The sequence below is a fragment of the Saccostrea cucullata genome, unplaced genomic scaffold (genome assembly GCF_032062105.1).
Source record: "Saccostrea cucullata isolate Sc308-1 unplaced genomic scaffold, CSIRO_AGI_Scuc_v1 ctg16057, whole genome shotgun sequence".
NCBI classification, from domain to species: Eukaryota; Metazoa; Mollusca; class Bivalvia; order Ostreida; family Ostreidae; genus Saccostrea; species Saccostrea cuccullata.
In genome coordinates, this window is record NW_026925502.1 from 12,291 (window position 1) to 26,650 (window position 14,360).

The 14,360-nt window shown below is 34.1% G+C and overlaps 1 protein-coding gene across 3 annotated transcripts; it reads right to left on the reverse strand.

Moving 5' to 3' along the window:
* Nucleotides 1–6,553: 6,553 nt before the first annotated feature.
* On the reverse strand, nucleotides 6,554–14,056 carry LOC134269035 (proteoglycan 4-like). 3 transcript variants are annotated; one of them, XM_062751260.1, is made up of 4 exons: nucleotides 10,414–10,505; nucleotides 9,049–9,149; nucleotides 7,529–8,189; nucleotides 6,554–7,248 (listed from the first exon to the last, which is right to left on the reverse strand). In XM_062751260.1, the coding sequence occupies exons 2-4, from the start codon at nucleotides 9,128–9,130 to the stop codon at nucleotides 7,008–7,010; spliced, it is 984 nt and encodes a 327-aa protein (XP_062607244.1). In that variant the 5' UTR covers nucleotides 9,131–9,149; nucleotides 10,414–10,505; the 3' UTR covers nucleotides 6,554–7,007. The 3 variants fall into 3 exon arrangements, with proteins under 3 accessions (XP_062607244.1, XP_062607242.1, XP_062607243.1); XM_062751258.1 differs by lacking the exon at nucleotides 10,414–10,505 and adding an exon at nucleotides 9,436–9,538; XM_062751259.1 differs by lacking the exon at nucleotides 10,414–10,505 and adding an exon at nucleotides 13,886–14,056 and having other exon boundaries at nucleotides 6,555–7,248.
* Nucleotides 14,057–14,360: the final 304 nt, after the last annotated feature.

A 14,360-nucleotide genomic window follows, 5' to 3' on the forward strand; every position in this document is an offset into this window, starting at 1 on the left:
TCACAAGGAGAATGACTCTATACAGTGGACCCTCAGATATCCGGACGACAGATATCCGGATGCTTCAGTATCCAGACGACTTTGCCTCGGAACAGAATTTTTTAAAGTTATTTTGTTTTGTTTGACTGGTAATTCAGATATCTGGACGCTTCACATATCTGGACAAATTGACAAGGACCAAAGCGTCAGGATAATTGAGGCTCCACTGTGTATGAGAAAAGTTTTTTAAAAAAGCAATATTTCTGTTTTGAGACATTTGTGAGTTACAACAAATGTTGCAGACTAAATACATGTAGCTGATTCACAGGATGTGAACATAGTTGAGTTATAACTATTGAAAATCTTCAATTCTTCCAATTTATCTTCTTTGGTATTACAATGTATAAAGCAAAGAAAAACTGGAGACCTACACCTTGAGGTTAAAATTACAAAAGATTCTCATGCTTGGTATAAGTTAAAAAAAATTAAAACCTGTTAAAATTCAAAATTTTAGGGGGTAAATTTACAAATGTTACATATTAAAGGAATGACAGGCAGTGTACCCAAAACAAAACAACACATTTTAGTATGATTTGTTTGGTTTTTTAAGCTTTATGGGTCTGACGTCCATCCCTAAGTGTATGTTGTACATGTATCTCAAATGATGAAGTAATGACAACTTTAGCATATAAAGCACACTCTTTTATATAATGCATTTAGATGCCAAAATTGAATCACTTTGTACATGTAATGTTATTTTGATTAATGTACAGGTACATGTAGATAATAAAATATCTATGGTCAATAAAATGGAATACTTTTCACAACAGTGACCTCAGTTCATTAAATTACATAATGTATAAACTTATGTGAACAATATTTAAATTAAACTAATGTGGTTGTGAAAAGCTGTTAAATATATGCTTGTTTTTTTTACAGACATCCTAGTAAATTACCTTCACAATAAGTTATCTGTTTAGATATATATGGCACTCTTTACTTGTGTAGTTTGTTACAGTACATCATGAATTAAGGTGTTCATTTCTATAATTCAAGTCATTGTAAATGTCAATGTATACATAACATAGGTAATCATCAGTACCTGTCAATTCTTCATTAGCTCATGGCAAACAAAACAGATACCTTTCATTTTTAGTTGATATAAGCTTCCCAGTTATACCCACATAGCAAACTTTCCAAATTATAATAACTTACATGAATGTGTATTTCCCCAATAAATTTGGATGGATATACCTCAAAATGCTTGTACTTAATATAGAAGCTATCTAAATAAGTCCATTGCCAACACACATCAAGATAATCATGCTGGTTTCTCCCAATCACAGATCTGAGAATTATAAATAAAACTATTGTTTGTTGTTGTACAGCCTTCTGTGTTAGACTTGTGATTTTGTATAAACTGTTATTATTTATTGACTGTGTTATTGTTGATGATTGAAAATTTAATGTATTAAATACCAGAAACAAACAGAATTTGTCACTTGTTTTGTACAATACCGTATAATCCCTATTAACTGCCCTGGGCCCTTAGAAAATTGTAAAAAGGGGGCGGTTATTTTGGTTATCTCTTTATAATATTTAATGTCATATTTTAAATTCACAAAATCTTTTGGGGAAAAAAATTAATAAAAGGAACCATTAAATAATGTCTAACTTTACTTAAAGTGAAGATAATCCACCCAAATTATGCTAAATTATTCATTTTCCCTTCGAACTCGTAAATTTACTTACCTTTTCATTGGTCATTAGCTCTTCTGAGCCAAAGGCTCAAAGAGCTAATGCTATGGCCATTTGTGCGGTGTGCGGTGTGCGTTAACTTTTTAGAATATGGGCCATAACTCAAGAACCCCTTGGCCAATCAGTGTCAAATTTGTCACAGGGTATCCTTGGCCCAAGGGCTACCCTTTATACTAAAATAAGGGTTGGGACCTTTAAACAAGGGGAGATAATCAGGAAAACAAAACCAAAAGTACTGGTTGCTAAAAAATCTTCTTCTCCAGAACCACCAGGCAGATTTTCACCAAACTTACATACAAGGATCAGGATATGTTGAAGATTAAAAATTGTTCAAGGCATGACCCTGGGGCAAAGGGCGTGGTCTCAAGGTCACTTCAAAGTTGACCTAAATTTACAAATAATAAAAACGTTTATATTTTGCTTACTATTAGGACTAGGATCATCAAATCTTGTAAGTTGATGCATCTCAGGACTTCACATCATGTTAACTCAAAAGTAGGTCACGGTGACCTACTTTTTAAATTTTGTAAGCATTTGTTTTCAAATTGATTTGAAGGCATATTTCGGGCACTTTAAGGCCTATGATCATCAAACTTTGTCAGATGATGCATCTTGGGTCCTTGAACAACGTCAGCTTAAAAGTAGGTCACCGTGACCTACTTTTTGAACTTTATGACTAATTCTTTTTAAAACATTTAATCCAATTATTTCAGACACTAAGAGGTTTAGAATCATCAAATCTTGTAAATTGATGCATCTTGGGACCTTAAAACATATTTATAAAAAAGTAGGTCACTGTGACCTACTTTTTGAATTTTGCAGGCATTTGTTTTTGAATTGTTTAAAAGGCATATTTTGATTACCTTCAGACCAAGGATCATCAAACTTGGTCAGCGGATGCATCTTGTGACTTTGAAAATTTTCGACCAAAATATAGGTCACTGTGACCTAGTTGCAACATTTTATGGTTATATTTTAGTATCTTAGGTATTTATTGGCTTAGAATCATCAAACTTTGTGAGTTGATGCATCTTGGGTTTTCGGATAGTAACGACCCAAAAGTAGGTCACAGTGACCTACTTTTGACATTTTATGGCTTTATTTAAATATCTACAGTACTTATTGGCTTAGAATCATCAAACTTCGTAAGTTGATGCATCTTGGGTTTTCGGAGAATGGTGTCCAAAATGAAGGTCACTGTGACCTACTTTTGACATTTTATGGCTTTATTTAAGTATCTACGGTACTAATTGGCTTAGAATCATCAAACTTTATAAGTTGATGCATCTTGGGTTTTCGGAGAGTAACGACCCAAAAGTAGGTAACGGTGACCTACTTTTGACATTTTATGGCTTTATTTAAATATCTACAGTACTTATTGGCTTAGAATCATCAAACTTTGTAAGTTGATGCATCTTGGGTTTTCGGAGAATGATGTCCAAAAAGTAGGTCACTGTGACCTACTTTTGACATTTTATGGCTATATTTTAGTATCTTAGGTATTTATTGGCTTAGAATCATCAAACTTTGTGAGTTGATGCATCTTGGGTTTTCGGAGAGTGACGACCAAAAAGTAGGTCACGGTGACCTACTTTTGACATTTTATGGCTTTATTTAAGTATCTACGGTACTAATTGGCTTAGAATCATCAAACTTTGTAAGTTGATGCATCTTAGGATTTCAAAGAATGATGTCCAAAAAGTAGGTCACTGTGACCTACTTTCGACATTTTATGGATTTATTTAAGTATCTTAGGTATTTATTGGCTTAGAATCATCAAACTTTGTGAGTTGATGTGTCTTGGGTTTTCGGAGAGTGACGACCAAAAAATAGGTCACGGTGACCTACTTTTAACATTTTATGGCTTTATCTAAGTATGTTTGGTACTTATTGGCTTAGAATCATCAAACTTTGTAAGTTGATGCATCTTGGGTTTTCAGAGAATGATGTCCAAAAAGTAGGTCATGGTGACCTAATTTTTGACATTTTATGGCTTTATTTAAGTATCTATGGTACTAACTGGTTTAATTTTGTTTGTTGATATATCTTTGGTTTTTAGAGAATGTCGACCAAAAAGTAGGTCATGATGACCTACTTTTGAATATCTCAAGGACTTATTGGCTTAGAATCATCAAACTTTGTCAGTTGATGTATCTTGGGTTTTGAAAGAATGTAGACAAAAAAGTAGGTCACGGTGACCTACTTTTAAATATCTCAAATACCGTAGTTGGGGGAATACAATACGCACTTTTTTCCTAAAATGAATTTCTGTGAGAAAGGGATGCGTATTTTACATCACAATGGGATTTTGGTAAGTTTTTCTTTCAGGTGAAACGACTATCATACGTACATACCGTAGTATTACCAAGAGACTTATGCAACTTCTTTTGTTTATCGTCATATTTTAAACTTTGGAAAGTTATTGTTGGGAGGTATGTTTGTTAGAAATAACACTTTCATAATATTTTGATACTAAAATGACATGAAAAAGCAAGTTAAAATTAATTTGAGCTTCATGTTTATCGTCTCTGTGTAGGCCGCCATTACCGATGCTATTTTAAGACATTAACACATTCCTTTGTCACGTGCTTCCGTAATCATAGTACATATGCACCTTATTTGTCTGACAAAGTAATAAGTCATTTTTTTTGATGAAATACAACAAAATAAAAATTTTATTTTAGTTTTTAAATAACTCAGTGAAAATTCACTGCAACACAAACACCCTTCTATACGTCCCATTGAAAAGAAACCAATGTCGTGACACACGTGCGCTGGTCACTTGATAATTACCTCTCAACACCCCTCCAGGCAATTAATTGTCTACCGATGCCAAAGTAATGTTTTTACAGTTATAGCAATGATTATTTTCACTGTCCTTTTAATTGCCTTGATTATTTTCTTTCTTAAAAAGCGAGGGTCGGTTTGTAACCTTTCGTATGTGTGAGCGTGTGTTGTTTACGACACATTAAACAATTAAACACTTGTTAAATGTAATTTTACCTTATCTTATACTTATCGAACCCTTTTTTAAATAATTGAGAGTTAACAAATTAAATATGAAGTATGCTAAAACTTAAGTGTTATCATTTATTCCTGCTCTGTAGAAAATAAAATATCCGCGACGATTCAGAAGAGGAAAATCATAGTCTTCTTAATTTTTAAAATACTTTGATGTTTCAATTTCGTTTTTCCATGATGACCTAGAACCAAAATTTAATATGAACTGTTAAAACTTGCAACAATATCTCATGCTTTGTTGAAATAAAATTATTTCACCAAAGAATATGGCGACGTATTATTTCAAAATCACCGTATGCTTAAAAAATAAATTCTGTTAACACTTTTACGCAACATTATCTTGTGCTTTGTTGAAATTAATGAATAAATAATTTTCTTCATATTGCCGCGATATGGAAATTGCAGATTAAGAAAAAATTATAAATGTGTGTTCTGTAAATTTTTTTTTTTTGACACTTAATCTTCGCGCCGATTTTCGTTACAAATTACCGCGATTTTCAAAGTTCAGAACATCGTTTGGTAAAATTTTCTGTTGCGTATAATACATCCGAACTGCGTTTTTTTTCCCCAGTTCCAGATGCAAAAAGGGGGGTGCGTATTTTACATCAATGCGTATTATATTCGGCCAAATACGGTACTAATTGGCTTAGAATCTTCAATCTTTGTTTATTAATGCATCTTGAGTCCTCAGAAAACTTCAATCTTAATATAGGTCACTGTGATGTACTTATGGTTTTTTATAGCTTTATTAGTTATTAAAAATATTTTCAGTTCTAATTGACTAAGAATCATCAAACTTTGTCAGTTGATGCAACTTGGGTCTAAGGATACTTAGGGTTAGAGGCTTCAAATAGAAGTGATAAATTGTACAATTTATCAGAAAAGCGATTCAAGGCCCTTGGGCCTCTTGTTTGCAAAATGATTTTGTTTGAAAAACACTCTTATTGTACACACAGGTACTCTAAAGTTGACATCAAAAATATGCTTTAATTTCTAATTGACAATATCGATGTTATTTTTGGAGACAGGTCTTCCAACAATCTATTGGAATTTCCATGGATACCAATTGCGCCCCGTTATTAGCAGACCTATTTTTGTATTCATATGAAGCAGAATTTGTGTAAAATCTTATGCGTGAAAAGAAGAAAACACGTGCTGTGGTCTTAATTCAGCTCGACATTTAGATATATATCGACGACGTACTGTCAATCAACAATGGTGCTCTCCATTCTTATGTCGGTACATTATATCCTGATAAGCTTGAGATAAAAGATACCACATGGTCTGACACGTCTGTTTCATATTAGGATACTCTTGAAAAAGATGTAAATGGTAATCTAACAATCAAACTATGATAAACGTGATGATTTTAACTTTTCAATCGTCAACTTCCCTTACATAATATGCAGCAATAGACCTTTCTCACCTACATACGGAGTTTATATCGCTAACTCTCAGTTGATTCGATAAGCAAGAGCATGCTCTACGTATGAACAATTTCTAAAACGAGGTAAATTATTGACAATCAAGTTGATGAAACAAGAATATCAGCGGTCTTGTTGAAAGTCATACAATTAATCATGAATTTGATCTTCTTAGTCTTTCAAGATTAGATTTTTTTTAATTTTATCATCTTAAAAGATACAAACCTGTAGCTTCTGAAGTATTATTAAACACAATAAGTCTATCAACAATAATTTTATTAATATAGAAATGTAATTTTCAATAGAGAAAGGTCTACATATATGTCATGAATAGAAAATACTAGTAGATGCACAGGTACACACAAATATGAAAAATCAAATAATAAAGCTATAACAAATATGATTAATATTTTTTCCAAAGAAAAAAGTTTATAAAGAAATCATTTCAAATGGTTAAATACTAGTATCTATGAAAGACGTCAATGTTTTAGAGGTTACTACACATAGTGTAGCCAATCACAGTCGTAATGATGAAGAGCAATGCCAGGCAGTGATTCGAGCTCGAAACCCTGTGCATAAATCTTCTCTTTGTCACCCTGTCTATTTCTAATTGTCCACAACAAAATAATAAAAGTTATAAAACCCGAAAATTAGAATCTCTCGGGCCGAACAAGGGCCAGAACAGGAGGACACTTAGATCCGCTCCTCTTTCCTTCCCCGTTCAGAATTCCTCGCTTTCCGAAATTGGAAGATTTATCTTTTTTTCGCAGATTGATAAAATGTCATTTTTGTCGTTGAGGTATATAAAAATTAAAGCAGGAAATGTTAATAAACGAAAGCGAAATTTTTCCACCGATGTTTGATCCCCTCCCGCTTCTGCAGTTCCATGCGCTTGGCGTGGATGGTTTCGGACACCCATTCTTTGTGGATGGCGAATGTCGCCGGTCTGCGAGGAATCGTGTTCAGAAAGAAGGTCTCCAGATTCTCCATGTGTACCTTGGGACCCTCCGGTTCTATTTCCGGTTCATCACAGCGTACGTAGTACGGCAGCCTCTGGGTGGTCGGTCTGTAATGAAATATACATTACAAGTGAACAAAGTGTCAAAATGTGTTGAAAATATTTTCCTATACATCTGTGACTTCTCTAAGCACTATTGTGAGCTAGTAGTAATATTTGATGTTAATATTTGAATTAATTTAAGGGTGATTGGAGGGAGAGGGAGGGGGAGTGCTATTAACTTAACATACTAGTTTGAGAGTGACTTGTGCTCCCTCTTCTATACTCTCATCCTATATTTGCATGGAAAAAATTCAAAAGAAATTATGTTGTATCGCTGCACCCTTACTTTATTTTATAAGGATCTCCATGGACCTCCATTCTCCAACCAAACTTTTTGAGGTTTTCGTCATAAAGCTCTTCTGAAGGTTTGATCTCCTCTTCCTCCTCCGGCACTAGGTCATACAGGTCTACAGGGGACGGGGTCTTCGGCCTGAGGATCTTACTGGGGGACGGTGTCCTATAGGTGGCGTCGCGGGAGGGGCCCGCGGATTTGACCGGACGTTGTGGTGCGGTAGGTTTATCCCGCCTGATGACAGCACTTTTGATTCTGTCGCTACGAGAGCTGTATTTGCTTAGATCCTCTGACTTGAACGATGGCGAGGGTGAGGCTGGTTGTGGGGTGGGCCAGGAGTAGGGTACAGGAGAGGCAGGTGGCTGAGGGGTGTAGTTTGTGTAGTTCGTTTCTTCCGTAGCCATAGCCCAGCACTGGTGGGGTGTGGGAATCTGAAGGCGTGGCACAGGTTTGAAGTCGTAAATCGGAGCGCTCTTGGCTCGGACTTGCAGAGAAGGGGTGGATTTCTTTGTAGCCCTGGACTGTGACGATACGGTGGACATGGGACGCTTTGCAGGGGAGGGTGAGGGTCGGAAAGCCCCGGGGGTGCGAGGACTAGGTGGTCTTGGTGCTGTGTAATATTGACTGTCCCTGTACTTGTACATGGCTTCTAATTCTGTAACAAGAACAAAAGCTTAAAGTTACGTTTACATGGTTAATAACACACGAGATGCACAATGTTATTAATGTCTACGTGCCGGGATATATCATAAATTTGTCAAAATATTGATCTATACTTTTGTACAAGGAATTATAAATTATAGAAGAACATAAAGTTCATTGCAACCCCACAACTAATATAAAGACGATGATTAAAAGAGATCCATTGCGTGTCACGGTGTAATGAAAAAATAAAAATATTCTTCCAGAAAATAATAATATGATGTATAATGAATAAGAAAAAAAAACACTTTCTTGGGCAATCTTTAATTCTTTAAGCCACTTTAAGTCACAATTTTAAGCCACTTTGAAATTCAACAATTTCAAGCTTTCTTTCTATATAAAGAAAGTCAACTGAGTACGTCATCCTGGAAACATGATCCTTACCGTTATTTTATTAGGTACAAATTTTATAACAGCATCCACTCATTCAGAAAATAATTGCAATTAAAAGTTAATTTGTATTTTTTTTTTTACTGAATTATGATAAGGATAAGTTAATTGAATTGTATGATGACCTGCAGGAACAAGGAAGTCTTAGTTTGGTAATACCCCTTCACCTAACAACCCTTCCTACAGACATGCGTATTATCCATTTTGTCAGATAAAAAAGGTTTATGCGCGATACGTTCGATAGTCTAAGAATAATCTAAATATGAAAAAAAAGCTCCATATCTTCGGTATAAAAAATGATGTTCTTATAAAAAAAAAGAAAGAAAGAAAAGTGCAAGTGGAAGTACCCCACATGCGATAACTTCTTTAAAGCAACTATTTTAATGGTCAATGCGATATCTCAAAAGAAGGAAAATACTCACGGTAGGCATTGGGAGCGCCCATCCTGCGATCCTTGTAAACGTCCTTCTGAGAAGGATACCAGCCGTAGGTCTGCTCCTTCATGGCGGCTGGCAGGGAAAATCTAAACAAAAAAAAATGAAATCGTACACTACGACCTGAATATGAAGGATTTATATCGTACAGTATAATCCGAATATGAAGGTTCTGTATCAGTAATTTAGAGGTACAGTATAACCCAAATATGAAGGACTTATATGAGTAATTTATCGGTACAGCTTAGCCCGAATATGAAGGACTTGCATGAAATGGATAACAGATGCCTCATATACTTTTCCTCCTAATGTTACACTGGTTGAGCAAATGGACTCGAGTAAAAATGTTCATAAGCATGATACATACAAACTTACATCATAATTGTACAATATTTCAAAGAACGTAAAGGAGACAGGGATTTAATTCCAGGCACAACATTCGATATCCGTGAAAACTGTGTTATGATACCTGGGTGTCTTCAATACACAACTTAAACCATAAAATCACCCATGTCAGCACCGTAAAAAACAATAGATCTCTTAATATCAGCTCTAACGGGAACTAATTTGGCACAGTATACGATCTGATTCCGATATAACTTCCAATAGGAGAATTCCTCTTTGTCGTTCTTTGATTAGCTTATCAGCAATCTTTTAATGAACATTCGGTGGGTAATTTGATATCAGATCAATTGTCAAAAAAATTGTTCAATTTCAAAACCATTAAGACAGAAGGTTGTCGATAAAATCCATTCTTTGAGATAGCTCGAAAAGTTGGTAAGGCATTATAAGGGTCTTATTTCGTTAAAAACGAAACTGTTTCACAATTCTCTTAATATTTGTGTTACCAGAGAACAAAGCGAATATGTGAAACAAAAGGCGAATATATTGATCTAAATTAGGCCGTTTAAAGGTTTTACAACGTACGGATTTCCGATAACAAATTGTTCTTTGATTTTTTTGGTTGTCTTTTTATCTTGCTAACTTAATAATTTTCCACATCATTAGGTACCTAACAATTATGTAAGATACAGATTTTCCATATAAAGTAGAGATGACCATAATTATTTTCAAGATTATTTCGAATTAATTATAAATATACATTATACCTTAACAACGCAACCTACCGAAATTGAAAAGAGTCACGAAATGTTTATTATAAATCCCGAAAGATTTAGTGCAATTTGAAACTAGTACGCTCATGTTTTTTGACAGAAATTATACAGATCATACATATCAAAAACAATGCTGTGAGTATCTGTTGATACATGTGATACAGGAGTTTGTCTATTACCGTGGATACTAAATATTTAAACATTAAATCTGTTAATACTTTAGTGCAGTGCGCCTTACCTGAACGATCATCTACAACCCGAAAAACCAATCTGGTCCATAAAATCAACCGATAATCTCTTAAAATCAGAGTGTTGATGGCAACGCCAGCAATAATATCGACATTTGCTGCATCAACAATGAGCAAGTGATAGAGAGAAGACAAAGGGCGGGAAAAGGATAAAATGACGGGGAATCGTCAAAACACAGATCAGAAACAATTCACGCTGTATCGGACCAAAAACGATATCGATAAATCAATTCATTATTTTGTTTGCCCCCTGTCTCTAACTATCTATACTAAACAGCGCTACCGTGATTAATTATATACATATACTAAAGCCCGTTTTCTTAGAGAGCTTGTACTCCAAAATTCATTTAAATTTTAGACACAAATTCTTTTAGACCGTGCATGCGGTATTATCCTTTTCTAATTAAGTCTAGATACATGGATATCTTTCCACATTCTGAGAAGATTAACAAAAATGATCAATATCCCCTCAACAAGAAAAAAGAGAGAAGCTGAGCAAGTATTAATTAGTTTCTTTGCTAATTAAATACCCTTAAAACTTCTGATCGATTGAAGTCCACATGAAACCTATACAGGACTTCGGTTTTTCTCCATAACGATTTCTTTGGGGGAAACTTTCATTACACTGAAATGAATCCGAACACGTTTAGTGCATTACTGCAGGGTTTTTGAATCGGGCTATCCCGGATACAAAGTTATTCACGAATCATCCATTTAAATGTGTGTTTTATTTTTGAGCAGATAAAGACCTTGATCCGAACATCAAAGAACGGTAGAGGGCGTCGTGAATATAAATCAAACTAGAGGATAAAAATATATATTGTACATTTGAAAATTAAAACCATTCTGGCGACATTAAACTCTGTGACTCGTAGTTCTGGACTTTTTTTTGGGCAAAAACCATTACATGTAATTTAATTATAGATATTTATACATGGTCTTCTTGGGAAATTAAATATACGCTCTTTTAAATTCAAGGCCTTTTATCAAACAATCGAGTTTTAAAAGTCAAAATGTATCCCCCAAAGTGGTTTTTAATTGTATAGCTAGTACCTTTTAATTTCATATAGTTTTTTGACATACATGTATAGCAGCTTCAGACCCGAATTCTGAATACACTGTATGTTTCTTCACAACTTTGTTCTAGATTATATTATTTAATCCAACAATTAATCACATGTTTACCAGAAATATTTTAAATGGATTGCATTGTACGTTTTTGTCCATTATTTTTCTCAGTAAGAATCTAAAAGTCAGCTTGTGAATTGTGAAGAAATATTAGCATCCTGTATTTAGCCAACCCTTTAATGAAATTTATCTTCAAATATATGTTTTATTTTTATAGGGAAAACGGTTTATGAAAATGTCTCGCACAACTTCGATAACCCTGTGAACTTAGCAACACTTAAATGTACGTGTATGTTCTATTGATCTGTTAGAATTTCTGTCCCTGACAATTCATGCCCCCTGTAGACGAGATACATAGAGCAATGTCGATATCATCCATATTTTACGGCATTATTATTTATTGAAATTCAATTAATTAGTAGTATTCATTCTGGCCTTCTTCGTATTTTATCGATATAAGTTAACGAGTTGTCATTAGGGATAAGATAAACATCATTTACCGATTTTGACCATTAAACGTGAATTATGAACCCATATATGTGGTTTTCTTTTCTTATTGCTAATATTTGGATGAAATGATTACTATTAATTAAATACTCAAAGAGCCTACACCTGGGTATCGGTAAGTCATTGACTTATAATCCGACTCACGTGGTCCCCTTCCTGGTACAACGTTGTGAAATGAAAACAGCAATAAGTCAAAATAAACTGCTTTTTAATCATAATATTATTAACATTAAAATCTGTTCAATCTTATTTGCTCCACGTATTACTTAAATCACGTACTATTTATATTTCAATTGATGGTAGAAACCGATGACGTCACTGGAGGATGTCTAACCTAATTTGGATCAGTCTTCGAGTGGACCCCTGTTTTTATCTGCAGGAGCCGCTTTAACCACTCCAGTCAATTGGCTTATCTCAGCCGAGTTTGGAACAACATTTAGGGTAATTGTGTACACTAGCATGTTCTCTCTCGAGTTTTGATGATAACCGTTGGACGAAATTCTGAGAGTTTAGGACTATTTGACTAAACGTTACGGTCTTACAGAAACAATTTCCAAGAAATATTCAAAGTGAGTCAATGACATATTTCCACAAACTACATACATTTCTTAAAACCTTAGATAAAGTTTATAAAAGTTTAATCAAATTGAAATCAAAATTGCTTGTAAATGCGTTCTTATAATTAGCTCGTACTGTATACATTTTATATACCAAGATTTTCCGTCAATCATTTCTTAACTGAGCAAGCAAACAGATAATCAAACATTAGGAAATGACTTTTAAAAATACATTACCTCACAGATTTTTCCGACATGACTACTAACAACACAAATGTAAAAGGTAATGCACTTAAAATTCAAACTCACGACTTATCATCTTTAAAGACATTGATTAAAACTATTCCAAATGCCTCTGTTAATATTAAATTTCATGTGAATAAAAATAAATTTTATAACAATGAAGTTTGACATGTGGTTAAATAAATAATGTGCTGACCGACAAGATAATCCTTATGGATTAACACACTTCTATAGGACAACAATATTGTGCTAAATCCTGAAATCCAAGTCCTCAATTTACCGTTAAATCAAAAGTTTTCTCTAAGTTTTGTGTTCTTGTGTTGATTTTTAACGTTTAATCCCTCGTACTGACTGAATACTGTTTTTCTTTAATTTAAATATGTTTGTGTTGAACGCTCTAATCGTTTTAATTTCTAGAAAGGATGTCAACTTTTAAATTGTCGATTTTCTTTGAACTGCTACACAGTTCTATACAAATCCAGTGTATCAACACAAAGGCGAACAGATAAAAAGAACTCAAGACGATTTCGAACTGTAGGTATATTTCTTTATGAGGGAAATCCAACTCAACACCCATAACACCAGTTCCAGAACCAGGGTCTATACAAAGCCCCCATTCTTATAAAACATCTCAGGCTTTTCATGATTTCTTTAGATTGAAAAGGTAGACTTTTGAACCATAAATCTCAGAGAGGGATCTGTAATAAATTTTCCCAATACGTGTCATATAACCACTGTAATAATGCTCTAAAACAAACATAATGCCTGCTCTTTTGCCGAAGCACTCGTTTATACAGGGTCTTTGTGAAATTCAAAGTAGCCTATGCATGCAATAAATCTGCGATAGACAGTTTTAAAACACTTAAATCATTGTGTTCTGATTTTCATTTTGAGTGTGAAACTACTAAATTTTATCACCCTTATCTTCTAAAGGGATTTAAACATACTGCAGGTTTAGACAAATATATTGAGATCTTAACAAAATGTTTACCTTTTAACGATATACATAAAAATAAGAAAAAATTACCTTAAAAAAGGACAAGATAATGTACAAATCCTCTATAACATTTTCCCGAGAAATCGGTGCCCGTCTATATATCCATGATTTAAATAAAAACAAGATTATACACTGATTGAAGGTTGAAATCAGCGGAGCCTCGTTTTGCGAGTTTCTATGGACGCGCTACAGACACATGGCGTGTTTGTTTTTATTCCGGTTAAAGAATCGGCAGACCGAGCTAGTATTTAAAAATTAGAGCTATTGACAAATTCTCAAGTCAGGAGCCTTTAACGTTTCGCTTAAGCGCGAATTTAAATGTTAAGTGATCTGCAGGGAACTACAAAATAGGATTAAAATTCACTTCAAAAATTTAAATTGATCATCAGTTAAGTATATACACGAGTACGCTAATCAATGCCCACTGTTAACAGCACAGCATGGTTTATATTGAAGTATACAGCACTTCAAAGCCCATTAACGATCTAATTACAGAAATTAAAAG